The 25207-nt window shown below is 36.0% G+C and overlaps 1 protein-coding gene across 7 annotated transcripts in view; it reads left to right on the forward strand.

Moving 5' to 3' along the window:
- The window catches only part of CEP120 (centrosomal protein 120), a 124969-nt gene that overhangs the window by 905 nt on the left and 98857 nt on the right, over nt 1-25207 (forward strand). For all 7 annotated transcript variants that reach the window (XR_012070095.1, XM_072957701.1, XM_072957695.1 and 4 more), the window contains 4 exons: nt 1916-2072; nt 3770-3884; nt 6771-6912; nt 20594-20742. Coding sequence is in view for 6 of the 7 variants with exons in the window: in XM_072957701.1 (XP_072813802.1) it covers nt 1916-2072; nt 3770-3884; nt 6771-6912; nt 20594-20742 (563 nt within the window). In the remaining variant the exon portion in view is untranslated. The remainder of the gene's footprint in view (nt 1-1915; nt 2073-3769; nt 3885-6770; nt 6913-20593; nt 20743-25207) is intronic.

Genomic DNA, 25207 nt, shown 5'->3' on the forward strand with positions numbered 1-25207 from the left:
AAGAGAACCTGGAGTCAGGAAGGTCAGTTAGGTTTTGTTACAAACACGTAAACTTGTCATGCCAGTCCCTCCAAGCTCTTCCTACTCTTGTGTTTGTGTTTCCATTCATCGGAACCATACTGTTGCCTCAGACCGAGAACTTGAGAGTCATGGCTTCCTGGGTTCCTTCACCATCCCCAATGTCCAAACGGTCACTACGTGTTGATTTTTAAAATGATGTTAAGTACTTCCTATAAACTTTTAAATGAATGAATTTCCATCGTGAGTGCCGTGCTTTGGGGCCCTCATTATCCACCTTATGTACTGTAGGTAATCTTTTCAGTAGTCTGTTTCATAAATGTTTTTTTTTTCTTCTTTTTTTTTCAGAAAACACTGTTCACCTTACATTCTGGAAATAATCTTTCTGAAATGCAAATCTAATTTCTTAAGATCCTTGGATGTCCTAAGACTATACGTCCTTTATGGTGGACGCGGTGCCCACCTTTTCAGCCTCTCTCCCCTCCTGCTATATGTTCCTGTGTTACCAGTTCTTCAGTTATATTGAGCTGCTTACAGTTTCTTGACTACACTGCTAGACATGCCCTTTATTCAAAAGAGAATGACTGGGTTTCTCCCGAAACAAAATTTGGGCTATTAACTGGATTCCAAGACTGAGAAAGACAGGGTTTCTGTTCTCAAGGTATTCATTTTTTTAGGACGAGGCAGGCACCTCTTTGTTCCACTGCATATCCTCTGTTTTCAAGCTATTGGAGGTTGTAATTAGGATAGTCTGAAAATACAGGTTTTTTGACATTTTTGAAATTTCATTTGGGGAATTTAGTGATCATTTAGGGCAGCTGAAAATGAGGTCCATCGAGAGGCTAATTGGGAGAGTGGTAGCACATGTGGTAAGACTCCTAACAGGGAGTTTCAAATGAGAATTTCAGGATGAAACTCACAGGTTTGCAATCAAGGTCTTTCTGGCCCGCTTAATTTCTTACTGAGTAGCTTGTACTAGGGTGAGTAGCAGCTGGGACGTATTGAGTTACCAGTAGTTAAAACTCCCCTCACTGAAATCCCCCTCACCAGGCCTCTAAATATGTTGGCTGTAAGATTCTTAGTGCTTTTTTCTTAGGTCTTTAGCATCCTGTTTTAAATATTTTAAGTTTGCCTCTTTCCACTAGACCTTCAATTCCTTAAGGCAGGTACTTTGTTTTATTCATTTTGCATCTCATCTTCTGACATAATACTGACTCTGAATATGCCCTCAGCAAACAATAAAGGAAGAGTCAGGTGGTACAAATGAACAGTAATGTGTAGATAGAATATTTATCTTAATATTGGTAATATAACATTATCCTTGACAGTAAGATGAATAAATATGTTTTATTTTCCTTTGGCTAATTTGTAAAGTATTCTTAACTGTGTTAAGAGGACAATTAAGATGCAAGTAAATTTGTTTTTGCTGATTTATTTCTCAACTCTCCAGATGATTTAGCTGTTCTGTATTAAGTACCAGGATAGTAATATCTAAAATTGGTGTAATCATATTTTTAACTCTTTAATTCTAAATGTTATTGAGATTGTTGCTGCTCAAAGTGTGAACCAAGGACAACACCATTGACATTGCCTGGAATCTTGTTAGAGATGCAGACTCTCAGGCCTTCCCAGACCTACTAAACCAGAGTCTCTATTTTAGCAGGGTCCCTGAGTGATTCATTGCACATTAGTGTTTGAGAAGCACTGATTTATAAATTACAGCTTTCAATTTGATTCATGTTTCTTATGAATCATGAATTGTAAGTGTGTGCTAGTGAGGTAGTTTATGGATTATGTAAGTCAATCACTGTTAACATGTCAGTTTTTAAAACACATGCTAAATGATCCTATTTGATTTTTGGGCACCTCAGTTAACCTGTATAGTCTTTTTTTCTAGGTCGCCATTTTCCCAAACGTCCAAAACATATGCTTGTAGTAGAAGCAAAGTTTGATGGAGAACAATTGGCTACTGACCCTGTGGACCATACTGACCAGCCAGAATTTGCTACTGAGTTAGCCTGGGAGATTGACCGGAAAGCACTTCATCAGCACAGGTGACTCCTATTCTCAATGTGTTCTGCACTTTTTCAGTCTGTTATAAGTAAATAAACATATCTCTAATTAGATAATATTTGTTGAGAGATTTTTTTTAATATGCCAGGAAATTTTCTTAAATATTTGTGCAACAATGATTCATTTAAACATCAGAACAACCCTATGAAGTAGGTATTATTTCCCCCATATTACAGATAAGGAAACTAAGGCCTGAGGGGTTAAATAACTTGCCTTAAGTCAGTAAGCTGGACAGTGGTAGAGCCTGGCAGCCAGGGCAACTCCAGAGCTAAGCTTTTAACCACTACACTTAGCTAGCTTTGTTTGTTTGTTTGCTTTCTTTCTCTCTCTCTCTTTTTTTTTTTTTTTTTGTGCTAACCTCTGAGAGAATAGATATTCTAGAAATGCCACAATGGTACCTACCCAGTATTAAATATGGTTGGAATTGATTGTAATTTCTGTTGTTTCATTTATTGTATATTTTGTCTGGCTTGCCAAAGAGATACAGAGATAAGTAGTGATTACATAAGGAATTCTTTATAGTTAAATTTATACTTGATTTTAGACCTTTAAACACTGTATTAAGTATCTGAAACATACTTAAAGTTGTAGCTTCTTGTTACTTCATGAACTCTGATGACCAGAAGCAGGCAGGAACACTGATACTTCTATTTTAAAAAAGGTTGAAAGTATGTTTCCTCTGGGTAACATATAATCACTTCACTGTTTGCTCTTTCTTAGTACTAAATCAGAGTACAAAGGTTAAAAAATAAATGAAAGCAAGGAGAAATTTTCTTCCATTGCTAGATTAGTCCATGGATTTACTTGAAAGGGTATTAAATTCTTAGAGGATTCATAACTTTGTATTTCATCTCAGTGACTTCTGGAGTATATCCTCAGACATAGTCTTGCTATAAGATATTAGGGCCTGCTTTGGTGGCTGTGTATACAGCTGTGTTGGTGCCAAGTGGTATCACCCTACATGTTGTAGGCTGAGAAAATAACACAGATAAATTGAATATATAAATAATGATTCTGTGTCAAGTGCAGGTTTCTTAGTCATTCCATTAGGTAACAGTGGTGGCAAAATCTAATCAGCTTACTGTATGAGCCGGTATATGGGTTCTAGGCTCAAAAGAACCCATGTTATACCAGTCAAGGTCATGCTTACGTTACCTAGCATGTATTACATTGAATTACTGTTTACCTAATTTTAATAGTTGAAGATAATATGGCATTTAATTCTTAAGTTTATTTCGGTTTTTTTAGCCACAAAAAGAACTATAAGCATATACATATGTGTATTTGAAACTTTGTGTGTGACAGTCTAAGAAAAACAGTTTAGAATCAATGTTGACTCATGGTAATTTTTTTACTTAAGAAGACTTCTGTATATTACAGAAGCTTGAGAAACATTGACCTAGATGATAGCTTCTTAGATGAGAGAGACTAAAATTTTTGACATGTTTTGTATTTTACTCAGTTGGTATGTAGATGGGTAGACATAATTAGTGCTTCATGCCAGTTGAAGAGTTTGTTGGAAAGTATAGAATAGATACAGGTTATCCAACAAAATTACATTGTCTTGCTAGTAGTAGCAAGACAGCTCTTCCAAAGTAGGCAGCTCTTTCAAAGCTAGTAGAAAGTTCAGGATTAAGCAAAAGCAATTTTACTTATCACGTAAATTGTTTCGTTACAGGCTACAGCGTACTCCTATCAAACTCCAGTGTTTTGCCTTGGATCCTTTATCTTCAGCCAAGGAAACGATAGGTTACATTGTTCTAGACTTAAGAACTGCTCAAGAAACAAAGCAGGTACTGACCTTCTGATGTTTTGTTACTGATTATGTCAAACAGGTGGTTGTTTTCAGTAAGTATGGGATTGATGGAAAGGACATGGAATATTGGACCTGATAGATCATAGGCTTGAACCAATACGGTAGTTCTTATGTTTTAGTTAATGAATTTGATTTAGAAAATCCTGATCTTTTGGTTGTTCCTTTGACCTAGAACTGTCTTTCTCAAAGAAACTTCTCTGTGAGTTGAAATCTGTGTTTAAATTGCTGTTACCTCGAGTTGAACATGTTCATCTCCTGAGCGTTGCTCTCAGAGGTGCGCCTCTTCAGAGTTCCTTGCTTCAGTGGGTGGTCCTCAGTCTCCTGGCAGTTACTCAAGCTAGAATAGAGAAGTCTTCCTAGATACCTCTCTTTTCTGGCCTCCATAGCACCCTTTCCAGTTGTTTTCCCTCCTGATCCGTCTACTATTCTGCATTTTCACTGCTGCCGTCTCAACCTCAGCCACCATCCTTTCTTTCCTTGGCCGTCATATACCCTTCTAATTGGCTTCCTGCTTCTTATTTTCCTTCTGTAGTAGTCAGAGTAAGTGAGCTTACTGAAACACACTTAGGTGATATAAACAGCACTCCCACCAAAAGAAGGAAGAACTTTGGGTCTTGATTCCTTTGCTTTTTATTACTAAAAATGCCTCATGTCTTTTTCAATATCTTAGAACCTTTTTTGTATGTTTTTGACTTTAGAAATGGTTACTTTTAGTTTTTCTTAATGACTTTGTCACAACTTTCTTAAAGTAAAAAATTCTTTTTTATTTTAAAGTCCTCTGTTGATTTGAATCTTAAATGAATAAAAAAATGTATGTCAGTGATGTGTGCTGCTGATAGCAGTGGTCGAAGCATGCCGCGCTGTGTTGCACTTCATGTCATTGTGCTTCACAGGTACTGCTTTTTTTTTTTTTTTTTTAAACCAGTTGAAGGTTTGTGGCAACCCTGTATCAAGCAATTCTCTTGTGGCCATTTTTCAGCAGCATTTGCTCACTTTGTGTCTGTCACATTTTGGTAATTCTTGTAATATTTCAGACATTTTCATTATATTCGTTATGGTGATCTGTGATCTCCAATGTTACTACTGTAAAAAGATTACAACTCACTGAAGGCTCAGGTGATGTTAGCATTTTTTAGCAGTAAAGTATTTTTTTAATTAAGGTATATACACTGTTTTCTTACACATAATGCTACTGCATACTTAATAGACTACAGTATAGTATAAGCATAACTTCTGTATGAACTGGGAAACCAAAAAATTGTTGTGACTTGCTGTATTACAATAGTCACTTTATTATGGTGGTCTGGAACCAAACTTTCAGTGTCTCCAAGGTATGCCTGCATTTGCAAGTGAGCTAGTCAGCCTGGCTCAAATTTGGAGTTACTCAAAAAAACCTGAAATTTTACTTTTTAAAATGTTGCTTATTTTTTAAATATATTTTTTATTGAAGTATAGTCAGTTTACAATTGTGTCAATTTCAAAATGCTTTAAAAGTGGACTTATTTCTCTTCCATCCTTGGGTACTCATCCCTCTCTGACACTCAGTCCTGAAAAAGGTTTTCCTTCTTTAGTTTTAGACCCTGAATACTTCTGCAGTCTCTTTGGTTAAAGAGAAGGTAAATCCTCCTAGGAGGATATCTGAGTGGAGATCATGCCTCTGAATGCTCTTGTCATTCCTTTTCCCCTTGTCTAGTCCTTCAGGGCAGTTTGTCGGTGATCAAAGTTATGGAGAAATGTTTCAGATTATTTTAGTTATGGGGAAACCAAATGTTGTCTTGTCAAATTCTCTTCTGTTTGCCAGCAGAAATACCTGAAATTGGGTAGTAGAATATTTGTATTTCAAAATAAATTGGTTGTCTGTAAATAAACACAAACAGAAAAACTCTGATTATTTTTCTCAGTTAATAACAAAAGTATGTCATAAATTCTGTGAGTAGTTAAGACTCCTTTTTCAGGCTTAAAATTAGAAAATATGTGTCCTAAGAAATACAGGAACAAACTGTATTATGAATTTCTGCCTTTAAAAAAACTTGGTTGTGGATTTCTTAAATACCTATGGACTAGTTAATCCTATTTTACTTACAAACATAAGTTGAATATAAAACAGCAGTTTTTGGTTTTGATCACTATAATATGCCTTTTTATTACAGTGATGAGAGCAAGAATGCTTTTTTTAGGTATTGGAATGGTGCCCCTGCTCTAGTGATACCTGTGGTCCTGGGCCATGAGATTTTGCAGGCTGATTTAGGTACTAGAATTTCTGAGGTTACTCTGGGGCTTGTGAGGTGGGGAGGATATTCAGATAATTTAGGATACTTCATTCTATGAAAAAGCCTTTCTTTCAATATCAGTTATAGCCCAGAGCTCTCCCGCTAGACCTTTACGTTAGCCTATTGTTAGTGTTTTTGTTAATATTAAGCTTTTCTTTTTCTAATCTGATATAAATAGAACAAAGCAGAAATGTGGCAGGTAGAAAAGGTGAAAAATTTGGAGTTAGGAAAATGGAAAAAAGTCTTTTTTTCTGTTGTATAAGGGGTGAAGTGAGATTGGGATATAAGAGTGAAGATGGAAAGAAATACACGTATTGTGTTTCCTCCTCTTTAATGTATTATTACCTGTTGAAACATGGGAATGGAAGCAAGGAAGACAATCTAAACCTCTACTTAGTTTTTTTAGGAGGCAATTCAGTTCGTTTCCTAAGCAGAATTAATTTCTTTTGAGGAAAATATGGGGGAAAAATAGTCTAGGAGTGAAATACTGAGAAACTGCAGGAAATACATTTAGAACCTTGTAGAACATTTCTCACTACTGTTTATTTCCTACTCTTAAGGTACTTTGCTCTTGTTTCGTTGTTACTCTCTAGGCACCAAGATGGTACCAGTTGCTGAGTAATAAATACACCAAATTCAAGTCTGAGATACAGATAAGCACTGCTTTGGAAACAGATACAAAGGCACCAGTGGATAGTTTTAAAGCAAAAGGAGCCCCTCCTCGAGATGGAAAAGGTTTGTGTGTCATCTCTAAGGACATTCTTTGAGAAGTTAAAGCTGTGGACTAGAACTTCAGGAAGAGCGGGGAGGAGCTAGTATAAGGAGTTATATGTGGGAGTGGAAATTGATTTTATTCTAGAGCATCAGACAAATGTTGCAGCCTTGTTACGTATGAACACTTGTTGCTCTTAGCTCTTGTTTACAAAAATTAGCAATAGGGAAAGATTGTCTTTTCTTTATTTGATATATAACAGAACAAAGAAGAATTTTATATTGTTTATAAAAATTGCTGTTTAGGAAAATTTTCTTCCTAGGATGAGTGCAAGAAAGCCAAAAATGGTTATACTGTTCTCTGTTAACTCAGCTGTAGTTCAACAAAACCTTCATTTGATTCTTTTTTTATTAATAAACTTTGTTTCTTAGAGCATTTTTAGGTTCACAGCAAACTTGAATGGGCAGTACAGAGTGTTCCCAGATACCTACCCCCCCCACACACAGGCGCCACCCCACCTCTATCAACATCTCCCACTAGAGTGGTATATTTGTTAAAATTGATGAACGCATACTGACACATAATTATTGTCCAATGACCATAGTTTATATTAGGGTTTGTCCCTGGTATTGTACATTCTATAGGTTTTGACAAATGTGTAATGACACATGTCCATGATTGTGGTATCCTACAGGATAGTTTCATTGCCCTAAAGATCCTCTGTTCTGCTCGTTCATTCCTCCCTCCCCCGTTACCCTTGGCAACCACTGATCTTTTTACTGTCTCCATAGTTTTGCCTTTTCCAAAATCTTGTATTGTTGGAATCATGCAGTATGTAGCCTTTTCACACTGGTTTCTTTCACTTAGTAATATGCATTTAAGTTTCTTCCATGTCTTTTTGTGGCTTGATAGGTCTCTTCTTTTTAAAGCTGAATGATACTCCATTGTTTGGATGGACCAAGTTTATTTATCCACTCAGCTACTGAAGGATATCTTGGTTGCTTCCAGATTTGGGCAATTAGAAATAAGGCTGTTAGAAACATCACTGTGCAGGCTTTTGTGTGGACCTAAGTTTTCAGTGCTCTCGGGTAAATACCAAGGAGCGTGATTACTGGATCATTTGGTAAATGCGTGCTTAGTTTTGTAAGAAACTGCCAAACTGTATTCCAAAATGAATGTACTATTTTGCATTCCTAACAGCAGTGAATGAGAGTTCTTACCGGTCCACATTTCTTGTCAGCATTTGGTGTTGTCAGTGTTTTGGATTTTGGATGTTCTAATAGATGTATAGTGGTATCTCATTGTTTTAATTTGTGTTTCTCTAATGATAAATGTTGTAAACATATTTTCATGTGCTTACTTGCTGTCTGTATATCTTCTCAGGTGCCTGTTCGCCTGTTTTTCAGTTGGTTGTGTTTTGTTGCATTTTAAGAGTTCTTTGTACGTTTCAGATAACAGTCCTTTATCCGATGTCTTTCTTGCAAATATTTTTTCCAGTCTATGACTTGCCTTCTCATTCTGTTGACATTGTTTTTAGTAGATCTGAAGTTTTTAAATTTTAATTAAGTCTATCTCATCAATTCTTTCACGGATTGTACCTATCATGTTATACCTAAAAAGTCATCACCAAGCTCAAGGTTATCTAGGTTTCTCCTATATTGTCTTTTTTCTTTTTTCAGTTTTATTAGGTAAAATTAATATCATGTGACTGCACATATACAACATACTGCATATAAATACATATATATAATATATTGCACATACTTTAATTTACATGTTATGTACTGTTCATTGTTTCTAAGAACAGTTTAGAGCTTTAGGTTTTGAAACTTACATAGTTACCAAAGGAATAAAGCCAGCCACAACATAAGAAGCAACAGAATACAGTAATCCAGTCATAAAAGACAGTCAGATGAGCTTACACATATTCAAGAAATCAGTTATCTAAGTTATAAATAATAAGTAGTTCATCTGTGTCCCCTCCAGTTTTTTTTTTTTTTTTTTTATGTTCTACATGTAAGTGATATATGACATTTTTCTTTCTCTTTCTGGCTTACTTCACTTAGAATTACGATCTCCAGGTCCATCAATGTTGCTGCAAATGGCATTATTTTATTCTTTTTGATGGCTGAGTAGTAGTCTATTGTATAAACATACCACAACTTCTTTATCCAGTCATCTGTTGATGGACAGTTGGGTTATTTCCATGTCTTGGCTATTGTAAGTAGTGCTGCTATGAACACTGAGGTGCATGTATCTTTTTTAATTACATTTTTCTCTGGGTATATGCCCAGGAGTGGGATTGCTGGATCATATGGTAATTCTAGTTTTAGTTTTTTAAGGAACCTCCATACTGTCCTCCATAGTGGCTGCACCAATTTACATTCCCACCAACATCGTGGGACGGTTCCTTCCTCTCGACATCCTCTCTGGCATTTATTGTTTGTAGACTTTTTAATGAGGGATGTTCTGACAGGTGTGAGCTGATACCTCATTGTAGTTTTGATTTGCTTTTCTCTGATACTTAGTGATATTGAGCATTTTTTCATGGCCTGTTATCTTCATTGGTTTATTGCTTGTTTAGGTCTTTTGCCCATTTTTGGATTGGGTTTTTTTTTGTTTTTGATATTAAGGTGTATGAGCTGTTAGTATTATTTGGAAATCAGTCCCTTATCTGTCCAATTGTTTGCAAATATTTTCTCCCATTCTGAAGGTTGTCTTTTTGTTTTGTTGATGGTATCCTTAGCCGTACAAAAGCTTTTTAGTTTAATTAGATCCCATCTGTTTATTTTTGCTTTTATTTCCATTATTCCAGGAGCTGATTCTAAAAATACACTGCTGTAATTTATGTCAAAGAGTGTTGTGCCTATGTTTTCCTCTAGGAGTTTTATAGTATCTGGTATGACATTGAAGTTTTTAATCCATTTTGAGTTTATTTTTGTAATGATGTTAGAGAATATTCTAATTTTAGGCTTTTACAAATAGCTGTCCAATTTTCCCAGCACCACTTACTGAAGAGACTGTCTTTTCTCCATTGTATATTCTTGCCTCCTTTGTTGTAGATTAAATTACTGTAAGTGTGTGGATTTGCTTCTGGACTTTCTATCCTGTTCCATTGATCTGTGTGTCTGTTTTTGTGCCAATACCATACTGTTTGATTACTGTAGCTTTGTAGTATAGTCTGTAGCCAGGGAGTGTGATTCCCCCAGCTCCATTCTTTTTCAAGATTGTTTTGGCTATTCAGCGTCTTTTGTGTTTCCATTCAAATTTAAACGTTTTTTTTGGTCCAGCTCTGTGAAAAATGTCATTGGTAATTTGATAGGGACTGCATTGAATCTGTATATTACCTTGGGTAGTATGGCCGTTTTAACAGTATTGATTCTTCCAATCCAAGGACACAGTATATCTTTCCATATGTTTGTCTTCAGTTTCTTTCATCAGTGTCTTACAGTTTTGGAGTACAGGTCTTTTGCCTGCTTGGGTAGGTTTATTCCTAGGCATTTTATTCTTTTTGGTGTGACAGTAAATGGGATAGTTTCTTTAATTTCTTTTTCTGCTATTTTGTTGTTAGTGTATAGAAATTTCTGTATATTAATTTTGTATCCTGAAACTTTACCAAATTCATTGATGAGCTCTAGTAGTTTTCTCATATGCTGTACTATGTATAGTATGATATCTTCTGCAAACAGTGACAGTTTTACTTCTTTGTTTCCAATTTGGATTCGTTTTATTTCTTTTTCTTCTCTGATTTCTATGGTTAGGACTTCCAAAACTATGTTGAATAAAAGTGGCAGGAGTGGGCATTCTTGTCTTGTTTCTGATCTTAGAGGAAATGCTTTCAGTTTTCCCCCTTTAAGTATGATATTAGCTGTGGGTTTATCATATATGTCTTTTATCACAGTGCGGTATATTCTGTCTGTGCCCACTTTCTGGAGAGCTTTTCTTGTAAATGAATGTTGAATTCTGTCAAAAATATTTCTGTATATATTGAGATGATCATATGATTTTTACTCTTCAGTTTATTATTGTGGTATATCACATTGATTGACTTGTGGATATTGAAAAGTCCTTGCATGCCTGAGAGAAATTTCACTTGATAGTGGTTTATGATCCTTTTAATGCATAGTTGGAGTTGATTAGCTAGTATTTTGTTGCAAAAATACACATCTATATTTTTAAGTGATATTGGAGTGTAATTTTCTATTTTTGTGATATCTTTTTATGGTTTGGTACAAGGGTGATGATGGCCTCATAGGATGAGCTTGGAAGTGTTCCTTTCTCTGCAATTTTTTGGAATCACTTCAGAAGGATAGGCATGAACGGTTTTTAAAATGTTTGGTAGAATTCGCCTGTGAAGGCATCTGGTCTTGGACTTTTTATTTGTTGGGAATTCTAAAATTACTGATTCAATTTCAGTACTGGTAATTGGTCTGCTCATATTGTCTGTTTCTTCCTGGGTCCGTCTTGGCAAATTGTAACGTTCTAAGAAACTGTCCATTTCTTCTAGATTGTCCTTTTTGTTGGTGTATAGTTGCTCATAGTAGCCTCTTGTGATCCCTTGGATTTCTGTGGTATCAATTGGGACTTCTTCATTTCTGAGTTTATTAATTTGGGCCCTCTCCTTTGTTTTCCTTATGAGTCTGACTAAAGATTTTTAAATTTTGTTTATCTTTTCAAAGAACCAGCTTTTAATTTCATTGATCTTTTCCATTTTTTTAGTCTATTTCATTTATTTCTGCTCTAATCTTTGATTTCTTTTCTTCTACTAACTTTGGGTTTTGTTCTTTCTCTAGCTGCTTTAGGTGTAAGGTTAGTTTGTTTATATGAGATGTTTCTTGTTTCCTGAGGTAGACTGTCTCACCGTAAACTTGCCTCTTAGCACTGCTTTTGATGTGTCCCAGAGGTTTTGGATTGTTACGTTTTCATTTTCATTTTCCTGGAAGTATTTTTTCATTTCCCCTTTGATTACTTTAGTGATCCCTTAGTTGTTTAGAAGCATATTGTTTAACCTCCCTGTGTTTGCAATTTTTGCAGTTTTCTTCTTGTAGTTGATTTCCAAATTCATAGCGTTGTTGTCAGAAAAGATACTTGGTACGATTTCAGTTTTCTGAAATTTGCTGATGCTAGCTTTGTGGGCCAGCATGTGGTCGACTCTGGAGAATGTTCCTTGTGAACTTGAAAAGAATGTATATTCTCTTGCTTTTGGATAGAATGCTCTATAGATATCAGTTAAGTCCATCTGGCATAATATGTTATTTAAGACCTGTATTTCCTCACTGATTTTCTGTCTGGATGATCTGCCCATTGATGTAAGTGGGGTGTTAAGGTTCCCCCCACTATTATTGTGTTACTGTTGATTTCTACTTGTATGTCTGTTAACAGTTGACTTATATACTGAAGTGCTCCTATGTTGGGAGCATATATATTTACAATTGTTAAAGCCTTTTCTTGGGTTGATTCCTTGAGCATTATGTAATGTTTCTTTGTCTATTGTAACAATTTTTATTTTAAAATCTATTTTGTCAGATATATGTATTACTACTCCAGCTTTCTTTTGGTTTCCATGTGCATGGACTATTTTTCCATCTCCTTTCAGCCTGCATGTATCTCTAGCTCTGAAGTGGGTCTCTTGTAAACAGCATATATATGTATTGTGTTTTCGTATCCATTCAGCCAGTCAGGATCTTTTGGTTGGAGCATTTAATCTATTTACATTTAAGGTAATTATCAATACACATCTTCTTATTGCCATTTTGATAAGCGTTTTGGGTTTGTTTTTGTAGGTCTTTTTTTTTTTCTTTCTTTCTTCTCTCTTTTCTGGTGGTTTGATGACTAGAGAAGTTCCTGTAACATTTGTCATAAAGCTGGTTTGGTGGTGCTGAGTTCTTTCAGTCTTTGTTTATGTGACACTTTTGATCTCCCCATCAAACCTGAATGAGAGCCTTGCTGGATAGAGTGTTCTTTGTTGTAAGTTTTTCCTTTTCATCACTTTAAATATATTGTGCCACTTGCTTCTGGCCTGAATAGTTTCTGCTGAAAAATCAGCTGATAACCTTATGGGAGTTCCCCTGTGTGTTACTTGTTGTTTTTCTCTTGCTGATTTTAATATTCTGTCCTTATCCTTAATTTTTATCATTTTGATTATTATGTGCCTTGGTGTGTTCCTCTTTGGGTTGATCCTGTGTGGAACTCTTTGTGCTTCTTGTGCTCGGATGACTGTTTCCTTTCCCAAGGTAGGGAAGTTTTCAGCTCTTACCTCTTCATATATTTTCTCAGGTTCTTTCTCTCTCTCTTCTCTTTTTGGGACCCGTATAATGGGAATATTAGTGTGCTTCATGTTGTCCCAGAGTTCTGTTAAGCTATCCTCATTTCTTTTCATTCTTTTTACTTTTTTTGTTTTGTTTTGTTTTGCAGTAGTGATTTCCACTTATCTGTCTTCTAGCTCTTTGATCTGTGCTTGTGCCTCATTTAGTCTATTCTTGGTTCCATCTAGTCTGTTATTCATTTCAGTAATTGTATTCTTCAACTGTTTGGGCATCCTTTACATTTTCTAATTCTTTGCCATCATTACTCTAAAGTCTTTCTTGGGTAGATTGCCCATTTCCTCATCACTTATATCTCTTTCTAGTATTTTATCTTGTGCCTTGGCCTGGAAGATACTCCTCTGCTGCCTCATTTTTTCTAACTTTCTGTTTCTGTTTTTAGGTAGGTTAGTTATGTTTCTTGACCTTGGAGAAGTGGCCCTCTGTGGGAGACCACCTGTGTGTCCCAGCAGAACACTCCTCTCTTGTCACCCAAGGGCCAGCGTCTAGCCGTCCCAGGGTGGAGTGTGGTCTGTGTTTGCAGATTCCTTCCACAAGCTTTGGGATTGTTTTCTTATTTCTGGTATCTTCCCCCTGGTGGATGAAGCTGGACTAGAGTCTTATGCAGGTTTCCTGACAGGAGGAGTAGGTGCCTGCCCAGTGCTGAGTGGAGCTTTGTCCTGGCCCTCTGGTGGGCAGCGCCATGTCTTGGGGTGTGTCTAGAGGCAGTTGTGGCCTCAGGAAGTCTGCTGATGATTGGGGCTTGGTTCCTACTCAGTACGTTGTTAGGCCTTGGCTTCCCAGCACTTAAGCCTACAGGCTGTTGAGTGGGGCTAGGTGCTGGTGCTAATAATCCATTCCAGATGTCAGCCTCCAGAAAGCTTTGTAGGTGAACACTCCCCACCAGCTTTTATGTCCCCTGGGTGAGCCACAGAAGCCCCCTATCTCCCCAGGAGAACTTCTGAAACCAGCAGGTAGGTCTGGCCCCGGTTCTTATGAAGTCACTGCTTTTGCCCTTGGACCTGGTACATTTGAGATTCTGTGTACGCTTCCCAAGAGAGTGAAGTCTGTTTTGCCCATTCCCGTGGGGCTCCTGGAGGTAAGCCCTGCTGGCCATCAAAACCAGCTGTCCTATGGTCTCTTCCTCCCAATGCCAGAACATGAGGCTGGGGAGCTGACCTGGGGCCCAAAACTCACTCCTGTAGGAGGGCCTCTACAACTTGATTATTCTTCAGTTTGTGGGTTTCACACCTGGGGGATATGGAGCCCGGTTATATTGTGAGCATGCCCCTCCTGCTGTCCGGCTGTGGTCCTCTCTTTATGTTTTCAGCTGAAGAAGATCTTTTCTGCTAGGGTCCAGTCTTTTTTTTAGATGGTTGTTTAGCAGTTGGTAGTTATTTTTTTGTAGTTGCAAGGACAGGCGATCTCGTGGTCCTACTACTCTGTCATCTTGCCTGGGAAAACCTCTCCTATATTTCTTTTAGGAGTTAATACAGGTTTATGTTCTACACTTAAGTCTATGATGGATTTTGAGTTTATTTTTGTGAAGGTTTTAAGGTCTGTGTCTAGATTCGTTTTTCACATGTGGATGTCCAGTTGTTCCAGTACAATTTGTTGAAAAGACTATTTTTGCTCCATTGTATTGCCTTGACTCCTTTGTCAAAGATCAAGGTGGAGGGGATAGCTCAGTGGTAGAGTGTATGCTTAGCATGCAGTAGGTCCTGGGTTCAATCCCAGGACCTCCATCAAAATAAAATAAATAAAACTAATTACCTCCCCCACCAAACCCCCCCAAACCAAAAAACAAACACATATTTGTCAAAGATCAGTTGACTGTATATATGTGGGTCTATTTATAGGCTCTCTGTTCTGTCTCATTGATCTTTGTGTGTATTTCACCAGGATCACACTGTTTTGATTACTGTAACTTTATAGTAAGTCTTGAATTTGAGTAGTATCAGTACTCCCATCTTTGTTATTCTTAAGTATTGAGTTGGTTATTCTGAGTCTTTTGCTTCTTCATAAAAGCTTTAGAATCAATTTGTCCGTGTTACAAAATAAGTTATTGGGACTTTGATTGGGACTACTTGATTGCATAGATCAAGCTGGAAGTACTAGTATTTTGACAATATTGAGTTGTCCTATCCATGAGCATAGAATCTCTCTCCATTTATTTAGTTCTTTTATTTATCAGTTTTGTAGTTTATCTCATATAGATCTTGTACATATTTTGTTAGATTTATTTCTAAATATCTATGTTGGGTGCTGATGTAAATGGTATTTTTAATTTCAAATTTCACTTGATCATTACTGGTTTATGGGAAGGTAATTGGCTTTTGTATATTAATCTTGTCTCCTGCAGCCTTACTATAATTGCTTATTAATTTGATTTTTTTAATTTGATTTTTTTTGTTTTTGTTCTTGTGTTTTGATCTTTCCACAGATGGATAGGCTAGTTATCTGGAAACAAAGACAGTTTTATGTCTTTCTTCCCAATCTGCAAGCCTTTGTTTCCTTTGCTTGTGTTACTACATTAGTTACTAGGATTTCCAGTATGGTATTGAACAGCCGTGGTGAAGGGGGACATCCTTGCCTTATTCCTGATCTTAGTTTAGGGAAAGCTACTCGCCATTAAGTATGATGTCAGCTGTAGATTTTTTGTAAATGTTGTTTTTCAAGCTGAGGAAGTTACTCTCTATTTCTAGTTTACTGAGAGTGTTTTATTATGAATGAGTGTTGGAGCTTATCAAATGCTTTTCTCAGCATGTATTGATACGACCATGTATTGATACAACCATGTGGTTTTTCTTCTTTAGCCTATTGAGATGATAGATTACATTAATGGCTTTTTGAATGTTATGTATCTTCCGTACCTTGGATAAACCCCATCTGGTTGTAGTTTGTAGTTCTTTTTATACATTGTGTTGGGTTTGATTAGCTAATACTTTGTAGAAGATTTTTGCATTTATGACTATGAGAGATACTGGTCTTTGTTGTTTTCTCTTCTTGTAATGTCTTTGTCTGGATTTGATATTAGGATAATGCTGGCCTCATATAGTGAGTTACGAAGTATTCACTTTAGTATTGTCTTGTGAAAAAAATTGTAGAGGATTTCTTCGTGTGTGAATTTTGGCAGATTGTGTTTTTAAAAGGAATTGGACCATTTCCAATCTAGGTTATCAAATTTGTGGGCATAGAGTTGTTTATACTGTCCCTTTATTAAACTTTTAGTGTCCGTGGCATCTGTAGTTATGTCCCCTTTTTCATTTCTAATAATAGTAATTTGTGTTTTCTTTCTTTTTTTCCCTAGGCTGGCTAGATGCTTATTGATTTTATTGATTTTTTTTCCAAAGAACTGGCTTGTGATTTTGTTTTTTTTCTCCACCGATTTTTCTGTTTTCAATTTCTTTGATTTCTTCTGTAGTTTTTAGTATGTCTCTTCTGCTTATGTTAAATTTAATTTGCTCCTGTTTTTCTATTTTCCTAAGATGGAAGCACAGATTATGGATTTTTTTTTTGCCTTTTAGTGTGCCTTGTAATTTTTTGTTGATGATAGACATAATATATTGGATAAAGGAAAATAGGCTTTGAGAAATGTAGTGGTAACGTGTTGGGGGAAGGGAAACATTGTTTTTTTTACATTTTTAAAATTTTTTGAGTTACAGTCATTTTATGATGTTGTATCAAATTCCAGTGTAGAGCAAACTTTTCAGTTATACATGAACGTATATATATTCATTGTCCCATTTTTTTTCACTGTGAGTTACCATAAGATCTTGTATTTATTTCCCTGTGCTATACAGTATAATCTTGTTTATCTATTCTACATTTTGAAATCCCAGTCTGTCCCTTCCCACCCCCCCGTCCCCTTGGTAACCACAAGTTTGTATTCTATGTTTATGAGTCTATTTCTGTTTTGTATTTATGTTTTGGTTTTTTTTTTAGATTCCACATATGAGTGATCTCATATGGTATTTTTCTTTCTCTTTCTGGCTTACTTCACTTAGAATGACATTCTCCAGGAACATTCATGTTGCTGCAAATGGCGTTACATTGCCGATTTTTATGGCTGAATAGTATTCCACTGTATAAATATACCACATCTTCTTTATCTAGTCATCTGTTGATGGACATTTAGGCTGATTCGATGTCTTGGCTATTGTAAATAGTGCTGCTATGAACATTGGGGTGCAGGTGTCATTTTGAAGTAGAGTTCCTTCTGGATATATGCCCAGGAGCGGGATTCCTAGGTCATAAGTCTATTCCTAGTCTTTTGAGGAATCTCCATACTGTTTCCACAGTGGCTGCAACAAACTGCATTCTCACCAGCAGTGTAGGAGGGTTCCGGGAAGGGAAGCATTTTATAGTCCTGTGATTAGGTTTCAGTCTTTCAGTCAGCCTGTGTCCCCTGTACTGTACCTATTGCTGTCCCCATGTTTGCATACATATACACATATACATGCATACACAGATATATATATATACATGCACACATAAGTATCTGTACGTATATGCTTTTATGGCTCTTTTATCCATGCATATACTAAACAACATACATTCACACTGACACCTTCAATCCTTTTAATCCTACACCATAAGATTTATCCTAGTGTTCTCCCTTTATGATAATGAGAAACCTGTCATAGTTATTATTTTGATGTCTGAACTCTACTGACCTTACTATTTAATGGCTACCTTTATTAAAGTACTGAATTATCAGATACTATGCTAAGTGCTTTACTTTTGTTATCTAATTTGATTGTAACAACCCTATAAAAGCTTTGCAGAAGGAAAAATGGATGCTAAAGGAGATTATATAATCTCCCTGTACAACTACTGAATGACAGAACTGGGATTAGAACTTTGGTCTGTGACTCTTGTCTGTGCTCTTAACCATTATGCTATTTTTAGGCAGTGCTGCAGTAAGCATTTTCTTCAGGGTTAACTCCTGAAGGAGTCATGGACTGCTGGTTTATACGGTATGCATATATAAAATTTTGATAAGCCCTGATATATTACCTTCCAAAAAGTTGTACGAGTCTGAACCTACCAACTTGGAGAGTGCTGACTTACTGGCATACTCCCTATTACAGAATATTGTCTATTATTTTAGCTTTAGTTATTTAGTTATACTTTCCTTAATCAATTTGAGAAACCCTATCCCTCTCCAGTTTCTTCATACGGAAACCTATTTAGTTATATCTGTTCTCCTCTCAAAATTGTTTCATGGTTTTCCCTTAATCTTAGAAAACTATTCAAATGTTTCAACACATTCAAGAAGACTATTTATGATACAGCCTCTACTTATCACTCTATCCCCATGCTCTTTCCGCACTTTCCTCAGTCTGGTCTTGCATGCCACACCTACTTCAGTTCTCTAACCACATGCTTCCTCTTGGTTCTGAGTCTTTGTATATATTGTTCCTTCTGCCTGGACACTTTTTCATTCTCTATTCAGTCACCTTTCTTTTTAGCCAAATTTTGCTTATTTTTACTTATTTATTTTTAATTGAAGTACAGTCAGTTACAATGTGTCAATTTCTGGTATACAGCACAATGTCCCAGTCATGCATATACATACATATATTCATTTTCATATTCTTTCTCATTAAAGGTTATTACAAGATATTGAACATATTTATATTTTCCTGTGCTATACAGAGGAAACTTTTTTTTAAAATCTAATTTTATATATGGTGGCTGACATTAGTAAATCTCAAATTCCCAAATTTATCCCTTCTCACCCTCTTTCCCTGGTAACCATAGATTGTTTACTATGTCTGGGAGTCTGTTTCTGTTTTGTACGTGAGTTCATTAGTATCCTCTTGTTTCTTTCTTTTTTTTTTATTCCACATATAAGTGATATCATATGGTATGTTTCTTTCTCTTTCTGGCTTACTTCACTTAGATTGATAATCTCTAGGACCATCCATGTTGCTGCCAATGTCATTATTTTATTCTTTTTTATGGCTGAGTAGTATTCCATTGCATAAATATACCACACCTTCTTTATCCAGTTATCTGTCAGTGGACTTTTAGGTTGCTTCCATGTCTTGGCTATTGTGTATAGTGCTACTGTGAACATTGGGGTGCATGTATCTTTTTAAATTAGAGTTCCCTCCTGATATATACCCCAAAGTGGGATTGCTGGATCATATGGTAAGTCTATTTTTAGTTTTTTGAGTAATTTCCATACTATTTTCTATAATGGCTGTACCAAACTACATTCCCATCAACAGTGTAGGAGGGCTTCCTTTTCTCCACACCCTCTCCAGCATTTATTGTTCATAGACTTTTAAATGATGGCTATTCTGACTGGTATGAGGTGATAAATCATTGTAGTTTTGATTTGCATTTCTCTGATAATTAGTGATATTGGGCATTTTTTCATAAGTCTGTTGTCTTCATTGGAGAGTTGTTTGTTTAGGTGTTCTGCCCATTTTTGAATTGGGGTGTTTTTTTTTTTTCCTTATTAAGTTGTATGAGCTGTTTATATATTCTGGAAATTAAGCCCTTGTCAGTCTCACCTTTTGCAAGTATTTTCTCCCATTCCATAGGTTTGTTTTACTTATGATTTCCCTTGCTGTGCAGAAGCTTGTAAGTTTAATTAGGTCCTATGTGTTTATTCTTGCTTTTATTTCTATTGCCTGGGTAGATTGCTCTAGGAGAACATTGCCAAGATTTATGTCAGAGAATGTTTTGCCTATGTTTTCTTCTAGGAGGTTTATCATATCTTGTTTTATATTGAAGTCTTTAAACCATTTTGACTTTATTTTTGTGTATAATGTCAGGGAGTGTTCCAACTTCATTGATTTACATGTAGCTGCCCAGGTTTCCCAACACCACTTGCCGAAGAGACTGTCTTTTCTCCATTGTGTATTCTTGCCTCCTTTGTCGAAGATTAATTGACCATAGGTGTGTGGTTTATTTCTGGGCTGTGTTCTGTTCCATTGAGTCACATGTCTGTTTTTATGCCAGTACCTGCTCTTTTGATTACTGTGACTCTGTAATATTGTTTGAAGTCTGGGAGGGTTATTCCTCCCACTTCGTTCTTTTTCTTCGGTATTGCTTTGGCAATTCTGGGTCAATTTTGCTTATTTTAGTTCACAGTTTAGATTCACTTCCTTTGGGAAACCTGTGATGCCTTTTCTATGTGGTTTATTAAATTGAAGTTTTACAAGTGTCTTATTCAAAATATGACTTTTATATGCAGAAAAAAAATGGTGGTTAAATAAGGTTTCTTTGGAGAATATATTAAAAATCAAAGGAAACCTTACTGGACATCAACTGTATCTATGAAAACTGCCAAGTAAATGAAAAAGCAAAAGAAAACCAGCTTTCAAAATCTTATAATTGTTTATGGAAAACTACAATATAGTTTAATTGTGTTTTTTCCATAAAGTACCTGCCAGCCTGTCTGGACTTGACCCAAAGGACATTGTGGCAGTGCTGAATGAGGAGGGAGGCTACCATCAGATCGGACCAGCAGAGTATTGTACTGACTTCTTCATCCTGTCAGTGACCATAGCATTCGCCACCCAATTGGAGCAGGTTAGTCTTTCCCTCAGATTGGTGATTCATAAAGAACTTTTGAAAACATTTATGTTATTATTATTCTTTAATAGTTTTTTAAAAACTTTACTGAACTATAGTTGATTTGCAATGTTGTTTTAGATTTTAGTTGTTAGTTTTAGCTGTGCAAAGTGATTCAGTTATACATATGCATATATATGTATTCTTTTTCACATTCTTTTCCATTATACGTTATTATAAGATACTGAATGTAGTTTCCTGTACTATACAGTAGGTCCTTGTTGTTTATCTGTTTTTTTTATAGTATTGTATATGGTAATCCCAAACTCCTTATTTATTCCTCCTCACACCTTTCTGCTTTGGTGAACATAGTTAACTGTTTTCTGTGTCTGTGAGTCTATTTCCAGTTTGTAAATAAGTTCATTTGTGTCTTATTTATTTTTTTGGTTCCACATATAAGTGATATCATTTGATATGTCTATTTTTGACTTCATATAATCATCTCTAGGTCCATCCATGTTGCTGCAAGTGGCATTATTTCATTCTTTTTTATGGCCGAGTAGTATTCCATTGTGTGTGTGTGCGTACACACACACACACACACCACATCTTCTTTATTCAGTCATCTGTCGACAGACATTTATGTTGTTTCCATGTCTTGGCTGTTGTATGTAGTGCTGCTATGAACACTGCATGTATCTTTTCGAGTTATAGTTTCCTCTGGATAAATGCCCAGGAGTGGGATTGCTGAATCATATGACAACTTTATTTTTAGTTTTTTAAGGAACCTCTATACTGTCCTCCATAGTGGCTGTACCGCTTTACATTCCCACCAACAGTGTGGGAGGCTCCCTTTTTCTCCACACCCTTTCCAGCATTTATTAGTTATAGACTTTGTAGTGATGGCAATTCTGACTGGTGTGAGGTGATACCTTGTAGTTTTGATTTACATTTCTCTAATAATTAGTGATATTGAGCACCTTTTCATGTGTCTGTTGGCATCTCAGTGTCTTCTTTGGAGAAATATCCATTTAGGCCTTCTGCCCATTTTTTGAATGGAGTTTTTGTTGTTGTTGGTTGTTGTTGTTGATATTAAGCTGTATGAGCTGTTTGTATATTTTGGAAATGAGCTCACGTCAGTCTCATCATTTGCAGATACTTTTTTCCATTCCGTAGGTTGTCTTAATTTTTTTTATGATTTCCTTTTCTGTGCACAAACTTTTAAGTTTAATTAGGTCCCCTTTGTTTATTTTTGCTTTTATTTCCATTACTCTAGGAACTGGTTTGAAAAAAATATTGCTGTGATTTATGTCAGAGAGTGTTCTGCCTGTGTTTTCCTCTAGGAGTTTTAGAGTATCTAGTCTTAGATTTAGGCCTTTAATCCATTTTGAGTTTATTTTTGTATATGATGTTAGAGAATGTTCTAATTTCATTCTTTTTACATGTAGCTGTCCAGTTTTCCCAGCACCACTTATTGAAGGGACTATCTCTTTTCTCCATTGTATATTCTTGCCTCCTTTGTCATAGATTAACTGACCATAACTGTGTGGGTTTTCTGGGCTCTCTATCCTGTTCCATTGATCTATGGGTCTGTTTTGGTTCTAGTGCTATAGAAAACATTTTACTTTTAAAATCTGTTTTTTCATTATTAAAAAGACTTGCAAGTGAACTTTAAAAATACGAAGAAAACATTTTTCTAAATTATCGGAAAGCAGTTTTGCTTTAGGAAAAGAATAAGTTGGGATGATTTTGATAGTAGGAGGAGAAATTAAATCTCTCAGAACTTAGAAGAAAGACTATAGGTAAACAGTTTGGCATTGTACTGTGTGACATTGTTAGGGCTGGTAATGAAAGGATTTTTTTCCAAGTATTAAACAATTTACTTTTTGGAAAAATATACTACACTGAGAACATTGTCTCAGTCTTTCAGGTCTCAGTAGCTTTCAGGTCTGGGATTGGAATTTGCCTTATTTACAAACTAACAAATTAGCCTGATACTGTTTTTCTTGGATGCTGGCAGAAGACAGAAGATTCTTGGGTCAGAGACAAATGAATGTATCACTCAGCACAGCAAGCAACAGAAATAGCATATTTCTTTTAGTGCCTCTTACTCCAGGTTTTGTGGCGGTGATATAGGGGGCCTAGTTGGTTGCTCCACACTCACTGGGTGTGTGTCACAGCTGAGGAATATACGACTTTTATCGTAAGCAGTCCTGGTCTTTGTCTGGGAAAAACCCTTATTTCTCAGGGTTTCAAGCTGCATAAACAACCCTGGGAGGTGGCCTGGGTAAGAGTGGTCAGCTTTAGTGTGCTCAGCAGGAATATGCAAGGATGCTCAGGGCCTATGGCCGATTGCCTCTTTCCAGCAATGGCTCAGTACAAAAGTAGCTGCTGATTCATTGTCCTTTTCAGGATCACATCGAGTTTTTCTGACAGTATGTTGATCTATAGCACCTGACAAATTAATGTTTTTAAAAAAAGAGAATATGGCTTATGACTATAAAATTTTTATCCAGCTATTCACATTCTTACAGGGATAAATTTGCCAGATAATCCATATTTGTAAGTGAAATATGAGTTAGTGACCACACTAAATCTTAGATTTATCAGGTAAAGACTTTTCTGAGGAAATATATTTAACTTTGTCACACTGAAATCATGCCCACTACAAAAAGTACTTTTTATATATGTATTCTTTGAGCTTTTAGGCTTTCTCCCCCGTGTGATACTCTGATTTCCTCATTGACATTTTGTATGTCCTTTTGTGTTTCTCCATCCATTTCCTTATTTTTCTTCTTCTCTTCATAAAGCTCTACTTGTGGATTGCCCCAGATTTTAGTAATGCACACTGGTTGGGGGGAAAGCTAGATTGACCACATCAGAACACACATTAGATAATGAGTCTACTGTATTTTTACTATGTTAGTAAATACGTGCAAAGTCTTTAAAACTGCTGTTTTATTTTTAAAAATATTTCTTCAACTCCCCCAGAAGGTATGACTGTTAATATTTATCAATCATTTATGCTATGTTTTGTGAAAGAGCCATTTTGCTAATGTTGCATTGAGTCCTACCACAACTTTAGGGGATGATTATTTTCATTTTCAGGATGAGGAAACCAAGTCTTCTGAAGGTTTTATAACTAATGGCCTAGTTATTTCTGGCCACATGGTCACTTTCCACATTCTCTTGTTTCCATAGTTTGCTCTCTTGTCTCTGAAGGGGTTTTGGAGTAAGACGAAATTGAGTTGTAATCTCATTCTTACTACTTACTAGTTTCTTTACCTCAGGCAACTTACTTAACCTTTCTTAGGCTTGAATTTTCTTGGTTGTATGATGGTGATACTACCAGCTCTGCAGGTGTGCATGAAGGATGAGACAGCACTAACGTGTTTAGCGTATAGTTTGTATGTGTGAAGCTATATTTATATGGTGAAAGCTTGTTGTGGGTAATTCACCTATCAAATCCATGAGTAAAATTAATGCAGTTCTTGGTAATACAAAGTAACTTATTAGGACAAATCACTCAGTTTAGTTAAAAAAATTAAAACACAGATTGATGTTTGGTAAGCTATCGCTATCGCTAATGAAAATGAAGCTAAATAGGTTCCTCAAAAGACTGAACAGAATTACCATAGAACCCAGCAATTTCACTCCAGGTGTATATCAGAAGAATTGAAAACAAGGTATTCAAATAAAAACTTGTACACTAATTGTCATAGCGGTGCTATTCATAGTATCACAGAAATAACCCAGATGTCCATCTGTGGATGAATAGATGAACATAATGTATATACATACAATGGAATACTATTCAACCATAAAAGAAATGAAGTACTGATACATGCTACAACAAGTACGAATGGTGAAAACATGCTGAGTGCGGTAAGCCAGACACAAAAGGCCACATATCGTATGATTCTATTTGTATGAAATATCCAGAATAGGCAAATCCATAGAGACAAAGAGCAGATTTGTAGTTTCCAAGGGCAGGAGAAGTTGCTGGGAAAGCAGAATGGGAGTGACTGCCTTACGGTTCTGGTGTTTCTGTTTGGGCTGATGAAAAAGTTTTGAAACTAGAGGCTGGTGATGGTTGTATAGCATTATGAATATACTTAACATTACTGAAATGTACAGTTTTTTAAACACCTTTATTGTGGTATGGTTCCTGTACAGTAAACTACACGTATTTCAGATGTACAATTTGTTGAATGTTGATAGATATATACACCCATGAAACCACCACAATCAAGATAGCTACCATTTCCATCACTCCCCAAGAGATGCAAATTTCAAATTCCCAGTTTAGCCCTTCCCACCCCCTTTACCCCCCTGGTAACCATAAGTTTGTTCCTATGTCTTTGTCTCTTTCTGTTTTGTGTATAAGTTCATTTGTGTCCTTTTTTAAGATTCCATGTATAAGTAATATAATATGGCATTTTTCTTTCTCTTTCTGACTTAACTTCACTTAGAATGACAATCT

The sequence above is a fragment of the Vicugna pacos genome, chromosome 3 (genome assembly GCF_048564905.1).
Source record: "Vicugna pacos chromosome 3, VicPac4, whole genome shotgun sequence".
In the NCBI taxonomy this organism is placed as follows: domain Eukaryota; kingdom Metazoa; phylum Chordata; class Mammalia; order Artiodactyla; family Camelidae; genus Vicugna; species Vicugna pacos.